The sequence below is a fragment of the Zootoca vivipara genome, chromosome 6 (assembly GCF_965207765.1).
Source record: "Zootoca vivipara chromosome 6, rZooViv2.hap1.1, whole genome shotgun sequence".
In the NCBI taxonomy this organism is placed as follows: Eukaryota; Metazoa; Chordata; class Lepidosauria; order Squamata; family Lacertidae; genus Zootoca; species Zootoca vivipara.
In genome coordinates, this window is record NC_142589.1 from 73,825,779 (window position 1) to 73,852,149 (window position 26,371).

The 26,371-nt window shown below is 50.3% G+C and overlaps 1 protein-coding gene across 1 annotated transcript in view; it reads right to left on the reverse strand.

Annotated features, from left to right (window-relative positions):
- Positions 1 to 7,028: 7,028 nt before the first annotated feature.
- CADM4 (cell adhesion molecule 4) overlaps positions 7,029 to 26,371 on the reverse strand; it is a 138,255-nt gene continuing 118,912 nt past the window's right edge. Inside the window, exons 2-9 of the mRNA XM_035117228.3 lie at positions 21,328 to 21,474; positions 19,584 to 19,736; positions 16,436 to 16,576; positions 15,087 to 15,248; positions 12,658 to 12,748; positions 11,547 to 11,719; positions 10,743 to 10,871; positions 7,029 to 9,461 (exon numbers count right to left, since the gene is read on the reverse strand). Coding sequence (XP_034973119.3) covers positions 9,352 to 9,461; positions 10,743 to 10,871; positions 11,547 to 11,719; positions 12,658 to 12,748; positions 15,087 to 15,248; positions 16,436 to 16,576; positions 19,584 to 19,736; positions 21,328 to 21,474 — 1,106 coding nt within the window. The 3' untranslated portion in view covers positions 7,029 to 9,351. The remainder of the gene's footprint in view (positions 9,462 to 10,742; positions 10,872 to 11,546; positions 11,720 to 12,657; positions 12,749 to 15,086; positions 15,249 to 16,435; positions 16,577 to 19,583; positions 19,737 to 21,327; positions 21,475 to 26,371) is intronic.

A 26,371-nucleotide genomic window follows, 5' to 3' on the forward strand; every position in this document is an offset into this window, starting at 1 on the left:
ACTCTCTCTCCCAAATATTGAACCCAAAGAGGGTTTGGTAGAAAGTAGATTCAACTACTAATACTCATGGCAGGCTGCAAACTTATAATGCCAAATAACCTCTCCCATGCTTCACTCCCATTCTCCTGGAGGTCTTCATCTCTCTCATCACCTTGCATTTTGCTCAGATTGTACCCTGTTTTCGCAAGGCCCAACCTACCCCAGCCCTCTCTATGGGATGGCACAGCCCTCAGTTGCTCTTCTATCTCTCTTCTCTTCTCCCCGCCTCCAGGGAAATAAGTATTGCTACTTAATTTTTTTCTGGTTCACCTGAGAATCATAAAATTGTAGAGATGGGAGGTACCCTAAAGGTCCTCTAGTCCAACCCCTTGCAACGCAGGAATCTTTTGCTCAACGTGGAGGTCGAACCCCTGACCCTGAGATTAAGAGTCTCATGCTCTCCTGGCTGAGCTATCCCAGTTAAGCCACCAAGCAGGATTGAACTTCCCTGCATCAGTTGCTGGGATAGGGAGTTCAATCCTGTTTTCTGAAGGGCAGGTTCTGGCTGCATGTCTACATGCTCCACACCGGGCATCGCACAGGATGTCCAGTGTGGGGCAGGTGTTTGGGGCGTGGAGGCAATAGTCCCATGGGCCACATGGGGAGATCTGGCAGGCCGCATCTGGCAGAGAGGCTGACCATTCCCCACTACTGCTTTAATCAGGGACATTGCAGGGGGTTGGACTAGATGCCCCTTGTGTGCCTTCTAATTTTAAGTTTCTTTGATTTATTTATTTTTCATCAAAAAGGGGAGAGGGAGGGGCTTATCAGAGGCCTGGCACAGAAGACCTGGGGCTCAAGCCCCCTGTGCCATTGACATCCCTGTCACTCTCCTTTTATCAAAGTTCAACCCCAACTTTCCCATGAAGCCTCATCCCTCATCGCCAGCTGATACAGAAGCGGAAACACAACAAAGCCTGCCTTTGCCCTCTCCTTATCCTTGCCTCTCCTGCCCCACTGTCTAAATTTAGGCTGCCAATTCCTCGGGGCAGGGACCTGCCTTTTGTCTGTGCGTCGCTGTGCCATGCAGCCTACGCTCTGATGGAGCTCTGCGTGCAAATCAATGAAAACACAGAAAACCAATTACCAACCTAATTCTAGCTTTGCTCGAGAGACACGTTCTTGAAGAGGAAGCGGCAGAAAGGTCCCACTGCTTGTAGGGTGCAGGCAGGCCCATAGGGGGCTGGAGTTTGAGGGGTGGGGGTGGGGTCAAGGAGGTTATGGGGGTCAGGGGTAAGAGCTGGAGCTAACTGGGCTGCATAGGTGAGGTGGGGGGTTGTCCTTGGCATGAAAAACTTTAATAAAAATCTTAACGTGCAAAAGAGAGAGAGAAAAGCCCCCTTCCCCTAGTGATGCTGCTGTAGAATAGAATGTCCCTATTATCCTCTGAGGGATATTGGAGGGTATGTCAACGTAGCCACTATTCAGTCTAGTCAGGTTCTCTACATGGGGGGGGGGGGGGCGTCTTGTCCTTTGCCTCAGGCGGTAAAATGTCCCTGTCTTCTTGGCATCTTAACCGGTCGCTTTACTCCTGCCCTGACAGTGGCTGGAGGCTGATTGGATTAGGCACCCAAGGAAACCCCCTCAACCAAGAGGCCAGGAAGACACTCACCTTGCTAATGAGCAGAATGAGGCTCGTTAGGAACAATTTGATTCCGAGATGAGTTTGCTGCCCCAACGATCAGGCGCCATTCATCTTTGTTCTGCCGGTTGCCGCGACATTTGGGATTCGGGGACAGATGGGCCCAGTGGCCTGATTCGGAAGAGGCTGCAGAAGAGCTGCATGAGGGCTGTGGGGCCTTCTCAAACAACCGCAGGTGGAAGGCTAATAAAAAGGGACAAGGGACAAGTAGGTCCATTTATTCCGTACTGCAGAAGCCAGGTCAGGGAGGGCGGGCAGGTTTTTTTTTTAATATATACCAAAACTGAGAAGCAGGGGCTACTTAAACTTTGTGCTAAAAATGGGGTGTATCCATGTTCCACCTCCACTGGCAGGAGCAGAGTGTCTTTGAGTACCGGTGACACAGAATCACAAGTAGGGATACAGCTCAGTTGAAAGAGCGTGAGACTCTTAATCTCAGGGTTGTGGGTTCGAGCCCCATGTTGGGCCAAAGATTCCTGCATTGCAGGGGGTTGGACTAGATGACCCCCATGGTCCCTTCCAACACTACAGTTGTATGATTCTTAACTGTTGTGCACAGGTCCTGCTTTTGAGGCCCTGGCTTCTTCCCTCCTTGTCCCATTGTGTGTTGTGGTGTTGTTTTTTCAGACCGTAATCCTGTGGGTAGAGAATGCCTTGCTTTGATTGCCTTTAAGCTGCTCCGGCAGCCTTTTGGCAGAAGAGTAGGGTACAAATGCTCTAAGTGATCATCATCATCATCGCCATCATCTGGCTGGCCAATGTGAGAACAGGATGCTGGACTAAATAAGCCACTGGCTGGAACCATTAGGGGGTGCTTCCATAACCTCCAGATGTCCCTATTTTCGAGGGATAGCCCTGGAATTACAAAAGCCATCCTGGTTTCTGATTTGATCCAGGAATGTGCCTGTTTCCCCCACCAGTGCCAAGCTCAGGGAGGAGGAAGAGGCGGTGCTTTTTCGATGGTGGCTGTGGCAGTGGGGGTTGTGAGAGAGCATTCCATGGCCTCTCTGTGGCCGCCACTCAGCCTCCTCCCTTGGGCAGCTCGTAGTGGCTGCTGGAGAACAGGCGAGGAAGAGGACAGGCTGCCGCTTGATGTGCCCGCTCTGAGGGGCAGGCAGAGGGCAGGGCTGGGTTGGAGGGGGAGGGCAGAGCAGGATGCAAGGAGTCTTGATTTAAAAATAAAAATGCTTTGTGCGTCCGCATCTAATCTTGCCCCTTTCCAAAATTAATTTATTTTTGTGTTTTTCTTCTTGTAAATCTACCAGAGAATAAAATAAGATAAAATCTGGATCAATGTTTTGGTTTTTTTCAGGAGAGTGGAGGGCATGTGTGCTGTGTCCCATAGGTGTGGTGGCACTAGCCCTTCTGACAGGAAATGCTCCGTGGGGTGGGGAGGGGGGGGACCAAAATTGGGGGGGTTGAGGAGGGTCAGTTGTGGGGAGTGAGACATGTCCTTATTTTCATCTGACGAATGCTGGAGGGTATGTATATGCTTCTTAATGCTCTCAGAGCCTGGACGTGAGAACGATGGCAAGGGCCTTCAAACAGCTACTGTCTAGAAACACCTATCAAAGGATCCAGAATGGACAAAGCCACAAACATGACCTCGAAGCATGAGGCAGATAGAAAAAGGGTCCATTGTTGTGGAGATGGGCAGAGTTAGGTTAAGTGGAAATATGGCTGTGATCCAGCAAGACAGAAAGCGCTGCAGGTAAATTCACGCCAGGGAGATGAACATTGCAATCCCAGGCAGGGCCGGGGCCTGAAAAGAGGTGGGTGGGTGAGGGGTGTGCACTTCCTTTTTTTCTATTTCTAGAAGGCAAGTTCTTCTCCCTCTTCCTCCACTTTTCAAAAGCCCTCATTTCTTGGCTGCTCAGCATTGGACTCGCTGTTCTGCGGTGGTGGAGGTGGGCATCTGGTCGTATTAGTTGCCCAGCGAAGCCCAGGACTGTGATGATGGGAAGACACTCGCCCGCTAATGAGCACAGCGAGACTCATTAGGAGCGATGTGATTCCCAGACAGCTTTGCCTGCCTCCAGCTTAAGAGAGTTCACCGCTGTGACCCGGAACGGGGAAAAGACAGGCAAAAGGGCACACCGAGGCAGGCAAACAGAAACTCTTTAAGTGCGATGAAAGAGGTCTGAGCCACACACACACACACACACACACACACACACACACACACACACTCACGACAGCCCAAGGCTTTTCTGGGCAGAGACGCTCCCTCCACTTCTAAACTGCTGTGCTTCTTACCATATTACCTGCCTTCACCCTTAGCCTATGTGGGGGTGGGAGTGACAGGCCTGGCAGTAGTGGGGCCAGCGCATGGCATTTTGGCACACGAGGCAAGCTACAAAATGGTGCGCCCTTCCCCAGCCAGGGAAGGAAAAGTGAGGAATAAGGATGGAAAGAGACCAGCAGAGCCTCCTGTTCACCAAGACTCTCCTGTAGAGGCAGATCCAGCCTTGCCGCAGTCTCATAGGGTGGTGCATTCCTTAGAGGCTGATCTGCTTCCCCTGTAGATCCTGCCACCTGAGGCATCTCCCCTTGCCTCATGGGTGGGCTGGCCCTGAATGTCAGCATGGGGCATCCTCAGGCAGCCACTGGGATCCCAGTACCCCAGGATAGGCAATTGTGGATGCCCGTCCTGGGCCCCTTTTAAACCAATGTTTGCCCCAATGAGCACTGGACTGCTGGGTGCCTCCCTTTTGATTTCTCACAATGCTCCGCTGTGAGTCACATTGGAGTGTTAACATGGTGTGCCCCATCGCCTTTCCCCCCCCCCAAAGGAGTGCTGCCATTTAAATTTCCCACAATGCCCCAGACCAGGGATAGCTAACAATGTGCTCTCCAGATTAAACCCACCTCCAATCAGCCGCAGCTACCTTGGCCAAGGATGTTGAGCATTTTAGTTCAGGAACATCTGGAGGAAATCACAGAATCATAAAAGTTGGAAGAGACCACAAGGGCCATCCAGTCCAACCCCCTGCCAAGCACGAAACACCATCAAAGCATTCCTGACAGGTGGCTGTCAAGCCTCCCCTTAAAGACCTCCAAAGAAGGAGACTCCACCACACTCCTTGGCAGCAAATTCCACTGTCAAACTGCTCTTACTGTCAGGAAGTTCTTCCTAATGTTTAAGTGGAATCTTCTTTCTTGTAGCTTGAATCCATTGCTCCGTGTCCGCTTCTCTGGAGCAGCAGAAAACAACCTTTCACCCTCCTCTATATGACATCCTTTTATATATTTGAACATGGCTATCATATCACCCCTTAACCTTCTCTTCTCCAGGCTAAACAGACCCAGCTCCCTAAGCCATTCCTCATAAGGCATCGTTTCCAGGCCTCATGCTGGGTACTCTGCCCCAAAATGCTACATCAGGACACGGCAGGGTCTTAAAATGCTATGGCTGGCCACTGTGAGAACAGGATGCTGGACTGGATGGGCCATTGGCCTGATCCAGCAGGCTCTTCTTATATAACCTGGAGCTGGTGATTTGGATATATATTATTTGTTCTCCGGCCCCCTCATGCCTTGGAATGAAGTGTGCACCTGTCCAAATCTGTTTTCACCACACTGAGACACACGTTTTGTCTTCATCACTCAAAGTCATGGGGGTGTCATGACAATAGCTGAAGAGTATCAGCCAAGAGGGTGCACAGGTATCTCAAACGAACGAAGACCACACCAATAGATGAGGTCATGGGCATGATCCAAATGGCTCAGCCAGATGGGCTTCTTGGCCTGATCCTGACCGGGGAAACCACAGCTGTAGGTCAGGAATAACTGAGTCCAAGGCAGGAGGAGTGCAGGGAGCGCTGGGTCCGTTGCTTTTACCTAGATTGTCACTCCAGCTTCTTGGGCAAGCGCGAGCAGAAAGTGCCGCAAACCCAGAATTTATGCCATTTTGTTGAACATTAAATTCCCCCCACTCCTGCAATTGTTTTAAAATATTTTTTCCGGTAGCTCCCAGTCGGAATGTTTTCCACGAGAAGAGAGTTTTGTACAGAATGACAGATGGGGGACGCGTAGAGGGACCCGGCGGAGTAATAAAAATGAGAGTGAAGGAGAGAAATGGAAGGGAAAGCAGGAACTAATGTGCAGGGCTCTCCGTCCTCAGCTGAAATGGGGGCTTAGCACATTTGTTCAGGGACTGGAAACAGGCACAGCAGAAGACCAGGCGGTGTGTGTGTGTACAGATGCTGCATAAAGATGTGAGAGCAGTGCATGCAGTATGTTATGGGGGCAAGAACATGGACCAGAGGAGCAGGAATCCAGTACCGGGACAGCAGTGGGGCAGAACGGCCACAGAGCGTTAGGGATTGCAGGAAGAGCCAGACGTGCACAATGGCTTTGGATGGGGAGCTACTCAACACCCAAGTTCACTGGGTGGCCTGAGGATATGGCTGCATCTCTCAAGCCCCAACATTACTGTGAAAATAAACCAAAGGGGTTGGGGAGGCACTTCCCCAAGGCCCTCAGAGAGGGAATGTGAGGAGGATGATCTAGAGGACAGAATGGGATCTGGCAAAACACAGATTCGAATCCCATCTCTGGCATGGATGCTTGTGCAGCCTTGGTTGGGGGCAAAGCACACTCTCCCAGCCTCCATTTCTTATCTGTGAAATGGGAGCAACGGTGGCGTGCCTCTGCGGATGAGAGTGGATTTGGTGTTTGGCTGAGCAATGGCAGTGAACTCCCATGGGGCTTTGCTGCCCTTGTTGGCTTCATATGTCTGTTCTCTCCCCCCCCCCCCGCTTTTGCCGCAGAAAGATTGTGATGGGAAAAGCATCGAATTTGCTTGCTGCTGCTTTAAGCTCTGTCAGTAGCACCCCCAACACAGGAAAACAGGCTGGATCTCCTGCACAGGGTTCGCTCCAGAGGACATTGAGGCTGGGCAGCTTGCTGGGGCTCCAGGACTGGGAAATAATAGCCCCCGCCTCACCCTGTTACTCTCCACTGTTACTGGGCACCTGGCTAGAGATGGATGCAGTGGAGAAGAATTCCCTGTTTGTCTGCTTCAACTCTTGAAGGATTGGAGAGTTGGGCAGCCGAAGAGAGCTCACATCATTACCTCCACTTCTGAATACCGGTTGCTGGAAACCACAGGAGGGGAGGGGGCTGCAGGGCTCAGGTCCTGCTTTCAGGCTTGTCGTGGGTGTCTGGCTGGCCTCTGGGAAAACGGGTTGCTGGACTCTATGAGCCCCCAGCCTGATCCAGGTTGTTGTTGTTTAGTCGTGTCCGACTCTTCGTGACCCAGGAGGGTTCACCTTATGTTCTTTGCATTTCCAGAGCCAGCACCGCTTCCACAGCACACACTCATGAACAAGGATACCACAACCACTGGTGTTAAAAGAATTAATCAGGGGGATTTATTGAAGTATCAAAGGTGGTTAAAAGGCAGACATAGATATTTACATATATATTAACTTTCGGGCGTGGGGGAAACAGTCTTGGGCTGCAGAGGAACAAGCCCCCCTGCATACTCCCGACCCCCAGTTATATATTAATTATTATATTTTCCATTCTTTTCATTTTTTTTTAATCTCCCCTTCCGAGACACAAACAATATAAAATAAAAACCGCGAGCCAGAGACGGACACAGAATCACACGTCGGTTTCTTTTCTTCTGTTTTGTTCCCCAGACAAAAGACAGAGGGGAAAGGGGGTGGGATGGAAATTCGAGGGAAAGCGAGGAGTGGGCATCTACTGGCACAAAATGAGGGACGTCGGCAAGGATGGAAGGAACCAAGAAGACCAGGAGTGGAGTGAGGAGCGGGGGAGAAGGGAGCGGGGAAGAGATGGGGTTCAGCACCCCCCCTTTTGTGGTTCAAGACTCAATCATGGCACTGGACCTCGGGGTGGGGTGGCAGCTGCCTCCGGAGCAGCCATTTCCACAGAGGATTCCTCCCATTGGCAGTCGCCAGCATTCCATCCTGCAGCAGTGCATTGCAGCCACCTCTGGGGTGGAGGACTAGCCGTTTGTAACAGGGGTTCGTTTCTTTACCGACCCTTTACCGCAGCTGTGTTTGGGGGAGGTTGAACCTATGAAAGCAACATCCAGACAGGTGCCGAGGGAGGGGTGCCTATTGCTGAGCCTCTTGTCTTCTTCGAGGGCGATCCCAGCTGCTTCCAGGGAGGGAGGCCGAGCGGAGAGGGAGGAAGGGGCAAGGGGGTGTTGCGAGCGACACGGCGGTTTCTCTCTCGGGGGGGGGGGGGTCTGGGGATGGGATGGCGTAACATCGTGGCCACCAGGCCCAAAGGTGAGGAGGAGGAGGAGGAGGAGCTGAAACTGGCCACAGTCAAATCTGCATATGCTGACAAATTCAAACGGATGCAAATTCTTTTCCAATGTCCTCCACTTTCTGCAGAAGCTGGGCTGTGGGCCAGGGGGCAACACTTGGCTGTCAAGGACAAAGTGTCGGCTGGGGGGGGGAGGTCGATGCGCCAATGGGGCTCCGTAGTCCCATCGCCTGTCCCCAGCTGGGCACATCACATAACAAGGACGACAGAGACAGACAGACACCCCCCCTTTCCTCTTCCCACCCTCCCTCTCCCTCCCCAAACTATCATGGCTTTGAAGGAAGAAAAAAAAAGAGAGTCCAACCTGCTTCATAAGGCCCCACACGGCTTGAGCGGCCCTGGGCTTAGCAGTGGGGGGGGGGGAAGGTGCGGCTGAGAGAGATATGGGGCCAGGCGCCCTGAAGACAACTCAAGGCGACCCGCCGACTCCCAGCCTCACGCTCCTGTCATGCTGCACGCCAAACACTCCAACCCAGCGGCTCCCCTCCTCAGCGGCTGGGGGCAAAACACACCCGAGGGGGGGGGGTCCCAACTCACAGAATGGCTCTCTCTCCTCCCTCCCCCCCCCAGTCGCCTTCCCTGAACTCGAGAGTTTCCTCCGTTTCCTCCAGGGCTGCTGGGGAGATCCTGGCGCTCCAGAGCAAAATATGTTAGCCCCATCTCCCTCCCCAGATATTCTGAAACTCAGTGCTAATATTGGGGAAAAAAGCAAACAAGCAAACCCAGAGCTAACGAGCCACAGTCCCTCCAAGGGGAAGGGCTCTTTGACACCGTGACTCACCCTTGCAGTCACAGCAGCCCTGGGTCTCTGGGTGTCCTCTCCACCTGCCTCGCCGGGTGGCTTCTACACTATTTACAAAGAGACCCAAGCCCTCCCACAGGGCTCTGCCTGTCCCCAAAGAGAAAAGGGTTGTGGCTACCCCAGCCTCCTGCTCTTTTTTTTATGGAAGTGGGGCCATGCACACGCACGCACACACACTCTCTCTCTCACACACACACACGCATACACCCTCCCCAGAAGTAACAGGAAATAGCTCTGGTGCAGAGGGTTTGAGGGGGGAGGAGTCAGCCAATGGCAGGAGGCGGAGCTTCATAGCTGGGGTGGGGCTAAAGTCCTCGGTTTCAAAAATAAAACCGAACAAGTGGTGGCCATGTGTGTGGTACCCCTCTCCTTTTTTTTTTTTTACACAATGGATATTTTTAAAGTGTTTTTTTTCTTTTTAATCCAACCCTTCTTTCCCCCTCCCTCCCCTCCCCCAGCAAGAGTGGCAGCTTTTCTATAAATCTCTCCCCCCTCCTCGGCCGCTCTGCCCCCAGCGCTCAGCCCCTAGCACCCCTCCCCTTCCCCCTCCCCTCTCCCAGGCTCAGATGAAGAATTCCTCCTTGCGTTTGTGGCCATCGCCGCCGTTCAGAAAGGCCTCGCGGGCTTCTCCGTGCTCGTCCAGGCCGCTTGCCTCGTGCGTCAGGTAGGAGCCTGTAAAAAGAGGACGGGTGTGTGTGTGAGTTGAGGAGAAGACTGGGCACAAGACCTTGCTAAATAAGGAGACTCCATTCATAGAATCATAGATTTGGAAAGGACCCCAAGGGTCTCCCAGTCCGACCCCCTGCAGTGCAGGAATCACACCTCTGATTACATGTGTTGGTCCTCATCCCACAACTAGAGAACAGATCCTCGCTTTGGCGCTATTTCTGTTTGTATGAAAGCCACATTCTGTCACCCTCAGTTTGCAATGGCTCTGAAGACACATCGCCAGCTTATGCATGTGCAATGGGACCTCACGGGTGTTTAGTCACAAACACGTGCCCACTGGATTTAACTTTCAGCAATAGGAAGAGGAATTCTGGAAGGCAGAGAATATCAGGTTCTGCTCTCTAGCGATTGTACCCACAGCCAAGGGGGTGCGTAGTGGCAATTGGAGGAGAGCAGAATGTTTCCCCATCCGAACACATGCACCCCAAACCAGCTGGGTGGTTACACTGCAAGCTGGCACCAGGGCTTGGTACCATTACGCACTGGCTGAGCCTCGAAATCTCAAGTTCCTGATTGCTGCCATGGGCGGCTGGCCTGCCCTCTCCAACCCGCTGTGGGAACCGAAGGAGCAGATTTCTCTGCTTCTCCTTCTTCCTTTAGGGGCAGAGGTGCAGACTGGGGGCAGAGGGCGAGGGCAAGCAAGTGGGAGGCAACAAGGAGATGGGAACTCTCTGAGCGTCTCGCCCAAGAATTCCTCCCCGAAATCTGCAGCCGGCTGTGAGAGGCTAGGAGAGAAATGCAGATGGTGTACATACTTCCTGTACATTCTGCATCCCGTGCTGTAGGGTGTTTTTTTTTTTTTTGGAAATACTAAGTTTGGATCCATTTCTATGCAAACCACCTTTGATCTGAACTGAGAAAAAGAACCACCTTGCTGTGTTTCAAGTTGGCAATGTGTACACAGCCGTAGCGCTTCCCTCCCCGCATGGTTTTAGGAGCCACTAAGTCCTTCCTACGGTGGCAGGAAGCCTCACCCCCAAGCCCTCCCGGGTCTCCCTGCTTTTATCATTTCAAGCTCCTCACTCCAACCCCAAAGGCTAGAAATATGCTTTTTGAATATACACACACAGAGAGAGAGACACATGAAATGACTGTGCTGCGAGGCAGTTTCTCAGATCAGTGGTGAGAGATAGATGAAAGTCACGGAGCAACCCAGCTTTCCTTCTATAAATCAGCACTTGTGTCTTTTATCTGCCCGGCTGGCACCAGGGTTCCGACACTGACCTTTCTGCCGGATGGAGCACCACACCATGACTATAAGCACACAGATGACGAGGAAGACCAGGAGCGCCAGGATGCCCCCAACAATGGCATAGGGCACTGAAGTCTGGGCCTCCACAATGGCCCCGGGGTCTGCCAAAGACAGGGAAAGGTTAAGGTGTGAGAGGCGGGGTGGGTGGGTGGAGACGGTGCCCCCCGCGAGCGTCATACCTTGGTATGGGCCGGGGCAGAAGACCTGAGCCTACCCTATTTCTGACTGCCCTCCTGGCAGGGGGAAAGCAAACACCTCTATTGAGAGACACTGCCGTAGGAGCAAGGATAAGGAACTGGCGGCCCACCAGCCCCAGGCAGGATGGTGATGGGACTGGCACTCCACCGACGTTTGGAGGGCCACGGGTCCCTCACCCCTGGCATTAGGGGACAGCACCTAAGGCCCTTAATCTAGACCAGGAAGAAAGGGTGTTGTTTGGGGGGGTGGGTCTGGTCATCAGAAACAGCTAACGATAACTCTCACATGACTTAACGCATCACCCAAACAAAGGAAAAAATATTTGGCAAGCAGAAAGGTTTCTCCCTGACAGGCTAACTTTCTATGTGCGGGGTTTTAAAAACGTTCTGTCATGTGACCCCCCCCGCCTCCCCCTGACCCGCAGTCAAAAGTGGTATGGCCCTGAAACAGACTTTTCACTCCTCACCTGCCGCATGTGAACATCGGGACAGCAGTGAACTCGGGGGTTCTGGGCTGAGCTTAGGAGAGGAGGCGAGAGCAGGTGATCTCTGGGGCACCAAAGGACAAGTGTTGCTTACCGTAAACCACCAGGACATACTGGTCCGACGAGCGGCCATGTTTGTTGGCCACCTGGCACAGGTAGGTTCCGTTATCCAGCATGCTGAGGCTGGGGATGGTCAGCAGCTCTCCCTCCGTCAAGGCCCGCTCTGGCAAGGAGTCGTTGGCTCGGCTCCACTTGATGTCCGTGGGGCTGAGGGGGGGCGTCAGGACAGCCAGTGTTAACCTTACCCCTCTCCTCCCAACGCCCATCTCCAGTGGCCCCTGTGGGTCACAAGTGCCACATCTCCCCCACATGAGCACACACAAACACACACCACTTTCCTTCCTCCCATCAAGGTTATTTGCGGCAAGCGCTGCCAGAGCCCGTGATGGATGGGACACGGAGCCGAGCGGCTGGATCAAGGGGCGCTCGAGTAATAACTCCGCTCGGGAATTGTATCCATCAGTCAGAGCTGTATAGAAAGGCAAGGACAATTTGCCCCGTGTGTACAGGGAAGAGGTGCCACAGAGCAAGGATGGGGGGGGGGTCTTATGAAGTGGGGGGGGGGGTTCCAGCAGGTGCTGCTTTCGTCATGTTGCAGAAGAAGGAAAGCCTGCCCCAAGTGCCCTCTGTTATGCCTACTGCTGAGTGGATGTGGCCCCTCTCCTCCTTTGCTTCCAGCTGCCCAATAGCAGGGCCTGAGGATGAGGAGCAGCTAACCTGATGCATCCATGCCCCTCCCCCCCAATATTGCTGGACTACAAGCATGTCGCTGGGCCTGATGGAAGTGGACTCTGGAGAGTCCAAGCAGATTCTCCACTCCTGAAATAGACAGGCATGTGTTTTTTGAATAAGAGCAGAAGAGGCTTCGGAGAAGCATCTATGCCCACTTCTTTTGCCCTACCACTGCCTGTGGTCAAGCAGGCTTTGAAAATGGACCGCAGGTAGGGCTGAGAAAGACAGACTCTGCTTGAAACCCAGTAGCATGGCTGTCTGATAGGACAGGCAGTCTGGAGGCAGGCGGACCTGCCTGACTCAGTACAAGGCAACTTCCTGTGTTTCTATTCCAGAACCTGCCTTCCCCTGCTCACCCCCACCTCCAGCCTCTCCTCTAATTATGGCTTTCCCCATCCTGTGGAAGTACTCACCGCGGGTTGCCTTTGACGTCACAAGTCAGAACTAAAGTGTCTCCTTCCCGCATCACCCCCTGAGACGGATGGATCCTGGCTGTGGGAGCGACTGGGGTGGAAATGGAAAGAATAAACAGGAGGTCACGAAGCAGCCTGGGCACAGAACAGTCACACTTCTCAAGCAAGGCCCGACAATTTGCAACCCTCGCCGTGGAGAGGAAATGCTTCCTTCAGATGTCAGAGCGATTATAAGCTCGAAATTAAGGTTTCCGCTGGCATTGCAGCCGGTATCAATACATGCATCCCTCCCTCCTTGTCTTTTGCTTCTAAAAGAGCTACCTCGCCATAGAAAGAACGTGAGACTGCAAAGGAAAGCTGGGACAGTTTCTCTGGATTTTTGCATCACACATGAAAATGAGCAATAGAAAACAGTATGCATAAAAACTAAGGAGATCTATATATACAGTATATATCAACAGAAACACCAAAATGACACTTATTACACTACAAGGAAACTGAACATGCAAGTAAATCGAGAGCCCACTGAAGAAAATGTGTAGGAAATTTCAGAAGAGATCTGAGTTGGCCCACCACACTACTGAACAGGGTCTCTGAACGAGGGATTTTCTGCATCGCTTTTGAAAGACACTTGGTTTAGGCTCAGGCCTACATTGCACTGAGCCCTGGTCCACATGCCACACGGAGCCAACCATTGGTTTGGGCATGGATGCGTGCAAGTGTCCAGGCTCCCCATAGAGGAGTTTGGAGTTTAGCTGAGCACTGAGCTAAGCCATGGCTTGCCTTAAGTGTGTAGTCCAAACTCAGACGCATGGTTCAGCTCTCCAGGGCCAACCTTGGCTGCGGTTGTGGTGTGTGGGGGACGAGAGCTAAACCACAAACCTGCAGAGAGCAGAAGAAGAGCCACTGAGGAGGAGCAAAGCAGCCATGACCTCCTCCGTCAGCGCCTGCACACTCACGCATTCACTAGCAGTGTCGACAGATGTAGAGCAGGTTATTTTCAGTAGCACCTTAAAGACCAACTAAGTTTTTATTTTGGTATGAGCTTTCGTGTGCATGCACACTTCTTCAGTGTGCATGCACACGAAAGCTCATACCAAAATAAAAACTTAGTTGGTCTTTAAGGTGCTACTGAAGGAATTTTTCTATTTTACTTCGATCCAGACCAACACGGCTACCTACCTGTAACCAGGTTATTTTCACTTATTGGATTTTCCACGGCAAGGGGAAATCCGTTTTGAACGTAAAAATAAATAAATGTATGGGCTGGCACTTAGATGACGATGACATTGGAAGGTTGCTGAGAAAGAACTGTAGGGTCATCAGCAGCACCGATTGCACAATGAAGTGTCCAGGTTGCTCGCTCACTGGGACAAGACGGCTTGAGCATATTACACCAGCCTTGTACTGGCTGCCAATTAGTTTCTGGGCCCAATTCAAAGTGCTGGTTTTGATCAATAAAACCTTAAGCGGATCAGGACAGCAATGAATTGACCTGCGACCATCATCTGAGGCCCTTCTTCATGTAGGTAGGTCTGGAGCGAGGCGACAGGAGAACAGGACTTTTCTGTGGTGGCTCCCCGCTTTCCCCAGGAAGGTTCACCTGGCACTTTCATTACATATCTTTAGGCACCAGGCAAAAACTTTCCTCTTCTCCCAGGTCTTGGGCTGATCATGCAATCTAGGGCCTTTTATGCTGAGGGGAGGAGGGGTACATTATTGTTTTGCTTGTTATGATGTTGTGGTATATATATATATATATATATATATATATATATATATATATATATGCATGCCATCCCTGTGATCCTCGGATGAAGCGCGGTATAGAAATTTAATAAATACGGTAAGCAATAAATAAGCCATTAAATTCCCTTCTGGAAGCCCCCTGCTCTCTTGCCCTGGGCATTCATTACTCCCAAGAGAAGTAAAAGGTAAAGGACCCCCGGACGGTTAAGTCCAGTCAAAGGTGACTATGGGGTTGCAGCGCTCATCTCACTTTCAGGCTGAGGGAACCAGCGTTTGTCCACAGACAGCTTTCCAGGTCATGTGGCCGGCATGACTAAACTGCTTCTGGCGCAATGGGACACCATGACGGAAACCAGAGTGCACGGAAATGCCGTTTACCTTCCCACTGGCATGCTTTCGAACTGCTAGGTTGGCAGGAGCTGGGGCAGAGCAACGGGAGCTCACCCCGTCACGGGGATTGGAACCGCCAACCTTCTGATCGGAAAGCCCAAGAGGCCCAGTGGTTTAGAGCCAGAGGCCCACAGCTCCGTAACCTCTGCCCACCCTGCCCAAAGGAGAAGGGTAAAGGGGCCCAGCTGGGCCCAGAATGCACTGCAGCCCTGGCGCCTGATGCCAACCCTGCCTTTGCAGAGCCCCTCCACCCCCTCTTCCCCGCCAGCAAGGCCCCTGCAGTCACTTACACTGTACATCTAGCACGTACTGCGTCTCCTTCCGCTGCCCACGCAGTGTGGGGTGGGTGGCCTCGCACGTCACGACGCTGCCATGGTCCCTGCGCTCCACCCGGAAGCGCACCACGTTGGTGATGCTGAACACTTTCCCGTTCTCCTGCTTGCTGCCTATTCCTGGGGTGGAGAAACAAAGAACATGTGCCCTGGCCCCATGGGTCAACCCCGCCGAGCGCTTACAAACGTCCCTTTAAAGCTGAGTTAAGGCGTCACGCCTTGCCGCAGGGCTCTTTTCTCCTTTTCTAATTTTTAAATTGCATACAATTAAAATGCAACCGCCGTGCTCGGGAGGGGTAGGAGCGCATAACATGACTCCTACTTGCCTCCAACGTGAGCACAGAGAACTTGTTCCCGGCAGCCAAGAAGTGTTGGGAGAAACCCAGAAGCAGCCTTCTTACGAGTCTAAAAGGAGCCCCAAAAGGAACATCTGCTTTTAAGATGCCAAAAAGATGCCTTCTATTTTAAGTATTTTCTCGGCAGGCAGGGGGAAGAGTAGGAGGAGCTGCTAATAAATTCGGCTTGTGTATATGCTGCAGTTAAAGAGACATATGGAAGCAGCCTCAGCAACCACCCCAGGCATTTGGAGATGACAACCTTTATTGGGGAGATGCTACCTAAAACCTATCCCAAGCTGAAAAAGAGCCAGCACCTTCTAGAGGTGCATTAACTGGATAGCCCAGTACTAAGCTAACTAACGTCCCCAACGGCAGGTCAGTCTACTTCAAGTTCCTACCAGGTTCACATGTGTACATTCTGTTCCACTACAGTGGTACCTCTGGTTGCGAATGGGATCCGTTCCGGAGGCCCGTTCGCAACATGAAAAGGTCGCATCCTTTTCATAATTTGACATAATTTGGCACTTCTGTACATGCGCAAAGCGCGATTTAGCGCATCTGCATGTGCGCCAAACCTGGAAGTAACCCGTTCCTGGACCTCCGGGTTTGGCGCATCCGTAACCTGAAAAGACGCATGAGGTGTGACTGTACTGTTGTTGTTTTTTAAGTGCATAAAATAATGTTTAAATATGTACTGTATTTCATCTCAGTGCGGACGTTTCCAAATTTAATTTACCCTAAATTATTTGTTTCACACTAAGATATGCATTTTTGGTGGTTATTATTATTATTATTATTATTATTATTATTATTATTATTGCTTCACCCAAGTAGGAGAAAAATCTAAAGGAAAACTATGTCCCATTCCGCACATTCCACTGGCATGGGAATTCACAGCTCTGGAGCTTTGGGGCCAAAGCAAATTCCTACAGGAAGCTAAGTCCCTGGATTCCTCCCTCCTTCCCTCACCTTTCAGCTCTTTCCGGTCCCGGTCCCGGTACCAGCGTAGTGTGGCAGCAGGGCGTGACCTGGGGACACTGCAGGTGAGCTCCACTTCTCCTCCTTCCACGGCCTGTTCCTTGATCTCCACCAAGGGGTTGTCAGGGGGCACTGTAAGGAACAGCAGTCAGGTTATGGGGCAGGCAGTGGGACTGTCTCCAATAGGAGCACCGGATCCCACCACAGCATCACCTCCACAGGCACCCAAATCAGTCTCGGATCTGGTAAACCCAACTGGAAAAGGGTCCTTCAAATGTTTTATTCAAATTATATCCCATGCATCTATAATATCATACAACTAAAACAGGCATGTCCAAGAGGTAGACCGAGATCTACTGGTAGATCAGTGGACGTCTGTGGTAGATCACTGGCTCCCTCTAAAGAAGCCCAGAAACTTTGGCTCCCCTAAAAAAAAGCTCAACAACTTTGACCTGAACCCAAAAAATAACTGGCAGTTTTTAACTCTGTGAGTAGATCACAGTCTCTTGGAAGTTGGCCGCCTCTGAACTATAACATCTCAAAACAATCTTTTATAAACTGGCAAGACCTTCAAAAAAGAAAACCCTGTTAAAAAAAATTTTTTTTAGCAAACCCAATAACCCAAACTCTCATAGCTAATAATTCCAGCACTTCCAGCAACAGACCTTTCAGTCACCCAATGCCTGAGACAGATGCACCTCACTAGGGAGGGCATGCCACAAGTGGGGAGCCACCACTGAGAAGGGCCTGTCACTGGGTAACCAGGTAACCTCCAGTGGCAGCTTCCACCAGCCCCAGCCTGTGTGGCCAGTGGTCAGAGAAGATGAAGCATCATCTGGAAGGCTGCCAGTTCCCCACCACTGAACTAGGGGGTCAAACAGCAAAGGTGGTGAGCTCTTTAGGTGGGCCTCTGGGTCTGTTCAAGGATTCCTCAAGATCACCAGTACAAATGCATCCTGGGAAATTCCACTTTTAGGTCAAAAACAAAACAAAAGTTGCTAGGCCTTAAATTAGGGTGGGGGAAAAATAGAAGCCATGGATGCGAGTGAACGGAATATCAGAGTCAGGAAATGGGATTTTGTTGCTCTGCATTGCTCTTCATTGTCCCAGACACCCCCCACCTCGCCCAGCCCCAGTTGCAAAATTAGAATTGTGGGAAAGAAGCAGACATTTGCATAATTTCCTAAGAATACCTGATTTAGCTTCTGTTAGTGGAGGCTTCCCCACCCCTTCCTTTGGGTAAATTATACAGCATACTGATTCGGAGCATTATCATACTGGTTGTCAATGCTTGGCCTTAAAAGCAGTATATGAATGTCTAGTGATTGTGTGGGAGGTTAGGTAGGCACTTGAAATTATAGGCTGGGGAATGCAGGAGGTCTCTGCATGCAGGAGGAGGTCTCAGTTAAGGTTGCAAGAAGCCTCCTTTCTGAAAGCCTAGGGAGACTGAGCTAGGTGGACTAGCGATCTGACTCGACAAGGCAGCTTTCTGTCTCCCTCTCCATCTCTGCCACATCGCACTACACCATATATTTAATGGCTTCCCCTAAAGAATCCTGGGGATGTTAGTTTATCTTGCACAGAGCTGCAATTCCCAGAGCAAATGGAATTTCCCAGGGTTCTTTGGGGAAAGTCAAACTTAGCTCAGTGCTGGTCCTGAGAGCTTGTGACCAGGTCTCACAAACGGGTGTTTGTGAGGGTGTTTAGCGAGGGAGTTTAAGGGGGAGGCCTAGAGTTCTGTCTCTTGGTGGGCATAGGACCAGAGACATGGAGGGCAAGGGAGCTGCTGCAGTGACCTGTAACACCTGTGCTATGTTTGTCATTCTGCCAGAGAACAAGCAGCAGGATATTTGTAGCAAGTGCAAGCTGGTTGTCTTGCTGGAAGAGAAGGCGCAGCAACTTGAGGCCCACCTAGCCACACCTCAAGCAACAGGACAACATGCAGTTAGTTGATAGAGCTGGAAGAGAGGGGACTGAGAGGAGATATGATAGCCATCTTCAAATCTCTGGTGGTCTTTCACATGGAAGGGGGAGCATGCTTGTTTTCTACTCTAGAAGGTAGGACTTGAACCAATGGCTTCAAGTCGTAAGAAAGGAGATTCCGACAAAACATTCGGCAAAACTTTCTCACAGTAAGAGCTGTTTGACAGTGGAACGGACTCCCTCGGGAGGCTGTGGACTCTCCTTCCTTGGAGGTTTTAAAACAGAGGTTGGATGGCCATCTGTCATGTATGATCTAGTTGAGATTCCAGCATTGCAGGGGTTAGACTAGATGACCCTTGGAGTCCCTTCCAACTCTAAGATTCTATGAAAGATGTTTGTGAGAGAGATCATTATAATTACCAGGGCTTTTTTTTTCAGCCAGAACTCTCTGGAACAGAGTTCCGGGACCCTTTTTCCTTAAAAAAATTTTTTAAATAAAAATCCGAAATTTTGGATTTCTTTAAAAAATATGTTTTGATTGCTTTATCACAGGTGTGCTTGCTGCCCTGGCTCCTTTGGAAGGGTGGGGGTATAAATTAATTTTGCACAAGACCTGTGTTGGCCCTAATTCATCATAACACCGCAAGGTAAGAACGGACTGACCTTCTTGCTAACCTGCTCCCACCTTCCAGCATCCTGGCCAAAGGTCACAAAGGTACCAGGGCTGGATGAAAAACTATTTGGACACCTGCCACATCTTTCAATTCCACTAACTTTTTAGTTGGATTTAACAAGCTGAATATATATGTAAGCGGTGCTTTTTGAGGCTTCTGTTGTTCCACGTAGACCTAGAGCGGCTCCATCCGTCCTTAGTCATCTCCTGTGCCAACACTTCTGGCAATGAGCCCAGTCGAAGGTTAGACTAGAGGATCACCCCATTTCATTCCAGTTCCACGATGCTCTAAGAACTGTGCTTGTGGGTTTTGTTAGTAATTTTTTAAATAATAACTTAATTGGCTTTAATGTATCTGTGATGTGTTTCGGTTGTTGCAGAAGACCCAGAGGATCTGGGTGGACCGAAGAGGGTGCTTTAGGAATAATAACAACTATTATTATTATTATTATTATTCATGGATATGGTACTGTAACTCCTCTTTCTTCCGGTTTATGTTGCAATCCTGAAATAGGGTGGCGGCAGAGGGAAAGCAGCACATACCCAGCACGGTAAGGATGGCAATCTGGTGGTGCGTGTCTTCCGTGTAGAGCTGGCAGAAGTAGCCGCCCTCATCTTCCAAGCGGGCATTGGAGAGCACGATGCGGACTTGCTTCTGGGTGAACTCCACCAGCTGGAACCGCTCATCCTTCAGGGCTGTAAGGAGAGTGAGAAAAAGGTGTCTAATGTTATGGACCAGTGAAATGAGAAGAGGGCCATCAGGGTGTGATGCTGTATGGTTTTCAATTGTATTTCCATTGCTTCTTTTATTTCTTATGTTTTATTTTGTGCTGCAACTTGCATTCCATAGAATTCAAATACATAAGAAGCAACAAAAATACAATCTTGGGGAGGGGGGTTCCCCATTTTCTCTCAAGTATGAGGGACTGTCTTTATTTGAGACAACATGCCAGGTAGCATGGAGGTACAGTTCATGGCTTCTCTAAGTGAGGATCACTCAGTCCGGGCCGGCCCCACAAATGCAGCAGATCCCTCGGGCAGGAAGATTTAGGGTTGCTGCCGAAAGCTGCAGAAGTGTCTAGGGCTGGGGGATATCTGGTTTTCAACATAGTGATAGATCACCAGCGAGACATCATGATATACAGATATATCACAATGTCTTAAATAAGGATGCAGCTATGTAGAGGCAATGGCTGGCTTCGCGGTTTTTCCCGTATCGGGATTTTTGCTGGTGCCTGATCTTGTGGTTCGCTGCCCCCTGATGGAGGCAGGGGAGAGCTGAGCCGGCAGAGTCAAGAGGTGCTGCAAGAATCAAGAGAAGCATTGGCTGGCTTCACGGTGTTTCCCACGTTGTGATTTTTTCACAACACACCCACAACTACACGATATATTCACAATATATTGACAGGTCAATAATTCTGAAACCGATATCATGATAACGGACTTCAAACCTGTTTTGGATGATATATCTGTTGTGACGTGGGGTTTGTGATTTCAGCTCTCTTGACAAAACATGCTGGAGACAGTTCTCTAGTAACAGCTCTTTATTAAAGTGAACAAGACTGAAGACTGAGGAGAGGAAAGCTACATTTATAGGGACAGGGGACTAGCTAGGAAGGGATACATTTTGGAGGGAACAATATCAAGCAATCACAGTGCTGCCTTTTGGAGGAAACCAATAAGACAGAGGATCCAAATACAGCAGCTTAAATGAACCAATAGTAGCTGTACCCTCTGGAACCAAAAGGCAGTTACTTTATCCTAATGCAAATACAGACAATAATAATACAGATATAAAATCCTTTGACTCAATACACAACAATATCAATATATCGCCCAGCCCTAGTGCATAGTAGGATACACTTAGCATAGGGAGGGTACCGTCTGGCCTTTACTCCTCAGTTACCAAGCTATCTTGGGTCAGCCCTGGACTCTGACCGGGTAGTTCTTAAGTTCAGGGTGTAACCGTTCAATTCCCCACTGCCCAGGTCAGATTGGCTAGTAACCCAAAGGAAGAACATTGTTTGTGTGCTTGCTTCCCCATGAGGCATCTGGCTTGGCTAACCTGCCTCAATTCATGTGCTCAGCAAGCACTCTGATATGATACTTGTTCTCTTCTTGCAGCAGGTTGCATTGTAGTGGGCTGACCTGTAGGGGGTGCTGGTGTTGGTCTAGATGGCAGGCCTGGGATTGAGTGGGTGGCATTTCTCGTCCAGTTCCATCTCTATGGTCCTCTAGCTTTCCAGCCCAGCCTACAACCCCACCGTTCCCAAAGCCCCATTATTACCCCGCGTGCCGTTGAAGAAGAGCGTCTGGCGAGATGGGTTTTGGATCACCACTATGGAGCCATCGTACTGGTGCAGCCTGCAGTTGATCTCGGCCTGGCCGCCTTCTGCTACGGTCACATTCTCAGCTTGGACCTCCTGAGCTCTGGCTAGTGCAGGGAGAGAAAGAAAAGAATGGGTTACCATGACGTTCACGGGAGGCGAGTGGGGCTTTAATGTGAGCGGGGATTCGCCTGGGCTGAGTAGCAGCACCCGAGTCCCTCTTTGCATACCAATGAAGAATAAACTCATGAATAAGCGATCAAAATTATAACTGGGCCCTCTGAACGTTCACAGAGAATGTTGGAGCTGCCAACTGAACATATTCCACCTCGCCAGATTTCTGTGCTACTGAGCAAAGGAGTGCTCCTGAGCATGTGCGGAGAGCCCTCGTCACAATTTGCTTCTTATGTCAGAGATGAGTGAGTGGGCAGGGTTTGGGGGCAAGCCTGGGAGTGTGGCTTCCAGGCTGGATTTAGAAGTTCAGCCCTGGGGAGGTCAAAGTCTTTATATCCAGTGTGGGAATTCATTGAACCGTATAACCGTAGAGTTGGAAGGGACCCTGAGGGTCATGTAATCCAACTCCCTGCAATGCAGGAAATCTCTACTACAACTGCCATCAGCCCCTGGAAGCATGGCCAATGGATGGGGTGATGGGAGCTGCAGCTCAGCAACACCTGGAGGGACAGTGGTTCCCTACACCTGCTTTATGTGGGGGAACATAATCACATGAGTGTATCACACCCTCACAAGCCACCAAGGAAAAGGACGCAAGGGGCACAGAGGTGTCTTGCTGTAGGAATTGTGCAATATTAAGCGAAAGGTCTGAAGCAGAAGAGTTGACCGGTTGCTTCCAATCAAATATATAACCTTCATCTCTTCTTACTTTTCAAGATGCTGGCTATGGCAATCTTTACTCCTTGGGCTCAGCATAGTTTCCCTTTCTCTCTTCTGATTCTCTCCTCCAACCCAAGTTTCTCTGCCCTGCTTTCTCTTCCAACTTTAGCGCCTGCTTTAAAAAAATAATCTGTCCTTCTCTCGCATGAACGCAACCTGGCCAATGGCAGCCGAAAGCTCCTATCTGTGCAACTTCTCTGTGACATCTCAGCCAGTCTTGAGGCTTCAGTGCAACTGCTAAGAACCTCTAATCAGTGCATTAAAATGTTTCCCACCCAACCCCTTGATGTCTACTGTTGTATCAATGGACTTCTAAATACAATTAACTCGATAGTATGTAATCTAGCATGTGCAGATATGGGAGGGAGGACACTGCCTTGAACAAACTGCAACCGTTTGCAGCAAAGTGTGCTGATTGGCTTGCTTACTTGAGTCATCTGGAGCAACTACTTTTTTGGCTTTTATAGAACAGGGTTGAGGAAACTCAGGCCTGGGAGCCAGATGTGTCTCTCCAGGCCTCACAATCTGGCCCGTGAAACTCTTCCCAGGCCACAGCCCTTACTAGCCTTGCTTCACAGCTTGAGAGTTTTTTGCCTGAGTGGAACACACCATAGCCTCGTTTGCCTGGATGGAGGGTAGAGAGAAGGCTGTGTGAGTGTGCAGGGAAAGTAGCCAAATGCACAAAGATAAAATGGACATTTGTTGCTCCTTGTTGCTCCTCCAAAGTTTGAGGGCCTGGACTGAAAAATATCCCCCACCCCAATGATCTATCTAGACTGTGGACCAGAGGACATAAGTCAATGGCCTGTGAGAGGAGACCCCTACCAAGCAGATGAGGCGGAAATAAATGGCTTCTTGTCCCCCCCAACTCTTTCGATGCTCAACCAACAGCCCTTTGTCTAATCAGAAGCAAAAAACAACAACAACACACCCCTGCAAGAGACAAGCCAATTATTCTATAGAGTCATAAACTATGGGATATTCTGGTAATGGAAAAGGCAATAAAACAAAATGAAGATAGCAGAGGGGCTACTATGGGAGGGGGAAAACCTTTTAGGAACATTGGCTTTCAGGGTGTGTGAAGCAGAGGAAGATGGCAAGGGCTAGGAAATACAAACCGTACATCATGTGTACGTTTTTTTGTGATTGACTGCCTCCTCCCAAGAGAAACAGAGCCTCATCCAAAGCAACACCATCTGCCTGCTTTTGCCTGGTTACCTACAGGTCTCCTAAGTCACCTTTCCAGCCCAGAGGTGCTCAAGGCAAAGCACAAAAGGCTCAAGATAGGGATGCTTTACATGCGGGCGTGAAATACAAGTGCCTGGGGTCAGCATCGTGTCTTTCCGGCAGCTCCTCAAAACACCATGTTAAATGAATGCTAAACAGGGAGAGCCGAATGCTAATAGATGTAATAAGATTCAGAGATTTATAAGTATTATCCGTGCTACGGAAATGCCAAGAGCTGCGTAAGACACCGCCACGTACAGCCCCGCACAATGCAAGCTTTACATAAATTGAGCTTTACATTCAACACTTCTCCAAACGCATTAGCTAAATTTGCTCTCTTCCCTCTTTCCGAAGCGAAGGGGTTATAAAGGGTGGCGAGGCAAAGCCTTCCAATGGAGCCAGGCCTGTCCAGAGATCACCCTGACCTAGCAGCTTGGGCCCACCAGTCTCCCCCTGACGGAAGGCCTCTTGACAAAGGTTCTGGCCAAGCGCTCAATGTTCTGATTCAGGACACTTTCTGAGGACCTCATTCCCTTCTGGACATCTTTTCCAGAGGGGCCACATACCATGGGTGGGTCAGGCCAGAGGCAACGGTGGATACAGTGGCATAGCATGGGTTGCCAGTGCCTAGGGCTGTGAGGAGGGAGGGAGAGAAAAAGACGGAGTACGGATGCACATTCAGTGGCATCCATATTGCCCAGGAGATCGCGGCAGCAGAGATAAGAAAAGAAGAGTCATTCCATTGCCTGGAGAGGCCACTTCCTGGTTCGCATGGAGAAGCAGTTTTCAACGGAGCCCAGCAACGAGAGAGAGCACCATACCTGCCAAGTTGCTGTCGGAGAAATAAGGGACCGGGCGGAGTAGCAGACCGGAAGTAGCGTGCCACCATTTTGGAACTGGGCGGAGCATGCTCAGAAGTGACTTTTGATGCTGCTTTGCCCAGTTCCAAAATAGCCACCGCGCCAGGAGTCGCAAGTCGCACTGCAGCCATTTTGGAACTGGGCAGAGCAGCATCAAAAGTCACTTCTGAGCATGCTCCACCCAGTTCCAAAATGGCCACCGCGCAAAAATAAACCGGGAAAAACAAAAAAATCCGTTTTTCCAGCTAGGAACAGCTGGAAAAACGGGGATTTCCCGAGGAATACGGGAGACTTGGCAGCTATGGAGAGCACACAGCTGTATTGAGGCACCACCAGGTGTTGAAATTTTGGGCCCCACACTACGCCACTGAGTGGGTAGAGCAATGAAATGCAGATCTTTCTGCAGCCGGCTAGTTTCTACACATACTCATGCACTCCTCTCTATCCTCCATCCCGTCAAGCAGAACACGTGATCCCCCTAGTCCGGCCCAAATAACCAAGGAGGGCGTGAAGCAAGATCCCTTAAGGGTGGAGTCTGAGGGCCAGATAGAGAACCTGGAGGGAACATTTGGCCCCTGGGGCTGAGGTTGCCAACCCCTTTTCTAAGAGAAGTGCTGCTCCTGTGCTCCCAGTGCCGGATTTATGTAAAGCTAAACAAGCTATAGCTTAGGGCCCCACTCTCTTGGGGGCCCAAAAAAAATTTAAAGGGAAAAAAACCCTGGATGTGCATTTCCAAAATATAAGATAAAAAACAAATAAAATAAAGCCTACATACAGCGTTCTGTGTTGTGTAGGCTCCATATTACGCCCATAAATTACCATATAGCATATATTCAACACAAAAAACAGTGACAAGTTGTTGTTGACAAAGGACAGCTGGACATATAAAGGGCCCCATTACCTTCAGAAGCTTAGGGCCTCATCAAACCTAAATCTGGCCCTGTGTGCGCCCTCCATCCCCTTCATTGCAGACTGTGACCACCATCCTGCAGGAATGGAAGACTTTGAATGTCACCACTGCTCAGGCAATGGATCTTGTGCTCCAAGGTATGGGAGCAGAGTAGGTGGATGGGTCTGACCCATCTGGAATGACCCGCTGGGAAATTCTCCTGCACAAGCTGCACTGGGAAGAATGGAAGCTGTGTGCCTTGTGTGCTAAGCATGTGTGATTTTCCACCTCAGCTAGCCCTGACTGTAAACATATCACGGGCTATATCTCCTGAAAAGGTTTACTGAACCCTTGAGAAAACCCTTAAAAAAACCACCACCCTGCATTAAGAAGAGTCGAGTTCTGCAAGGGGAATAAATTGCGCATATTAAACAAATGTGCAAAATTCCTGCATTAAAATTATTTCACATGCGTTCCCTTCCCCATACCTTCTGCTAATATTTAAATCCATTACGGAACTGGAGCGATATCTGCTTTCCCCTGTAGCAAGCCACCACTGCCTGGACACGCAAGAGAATGCACGCCTTGGCAATGAGCGCTGCTGTAATGCTCAGTAATGCTCTCCTTTGCATGTGCTGTTATTTAGAGATTTCTCAAAGCGGCGGAGGGATGGGCAGAGACGTGAACAAATGCGCAGCAAAAAAAAAAAAAAATATCCCACAGGTGCAGAGACAAAAGATCACAGAGGCATACACCGAGAGGCGCTGGAAATGCCTATAGGACACGCACAGCCATAAAAGGCAGAAGAGCTTTCGCTCTCCTCGGATATGGCCGCATGGGATTTTAGCCCTGCTCTCCAGCAATTTCTGAAAGCCACTTGGCACCTGTATGCCACCCACGCTGATCCCCCACACCTGTCGGCTATGGCATTGCACTGACATTGCACACACATCGTTGTTCAGGCCGGACAGGGCTGGTGCTTGCAACCTTCACCCCCCCCCCCCAGCACTGCTTCCTGCCTTTCCAGCGGAATGCTAACATCTCAGAACCAGGAGCAGCAGAAGCCCCTGTGTGGACATGACCTGGCATATCTATACGTACGAGCTTTCCCCGGAGGCCACAGAATCTGCATGC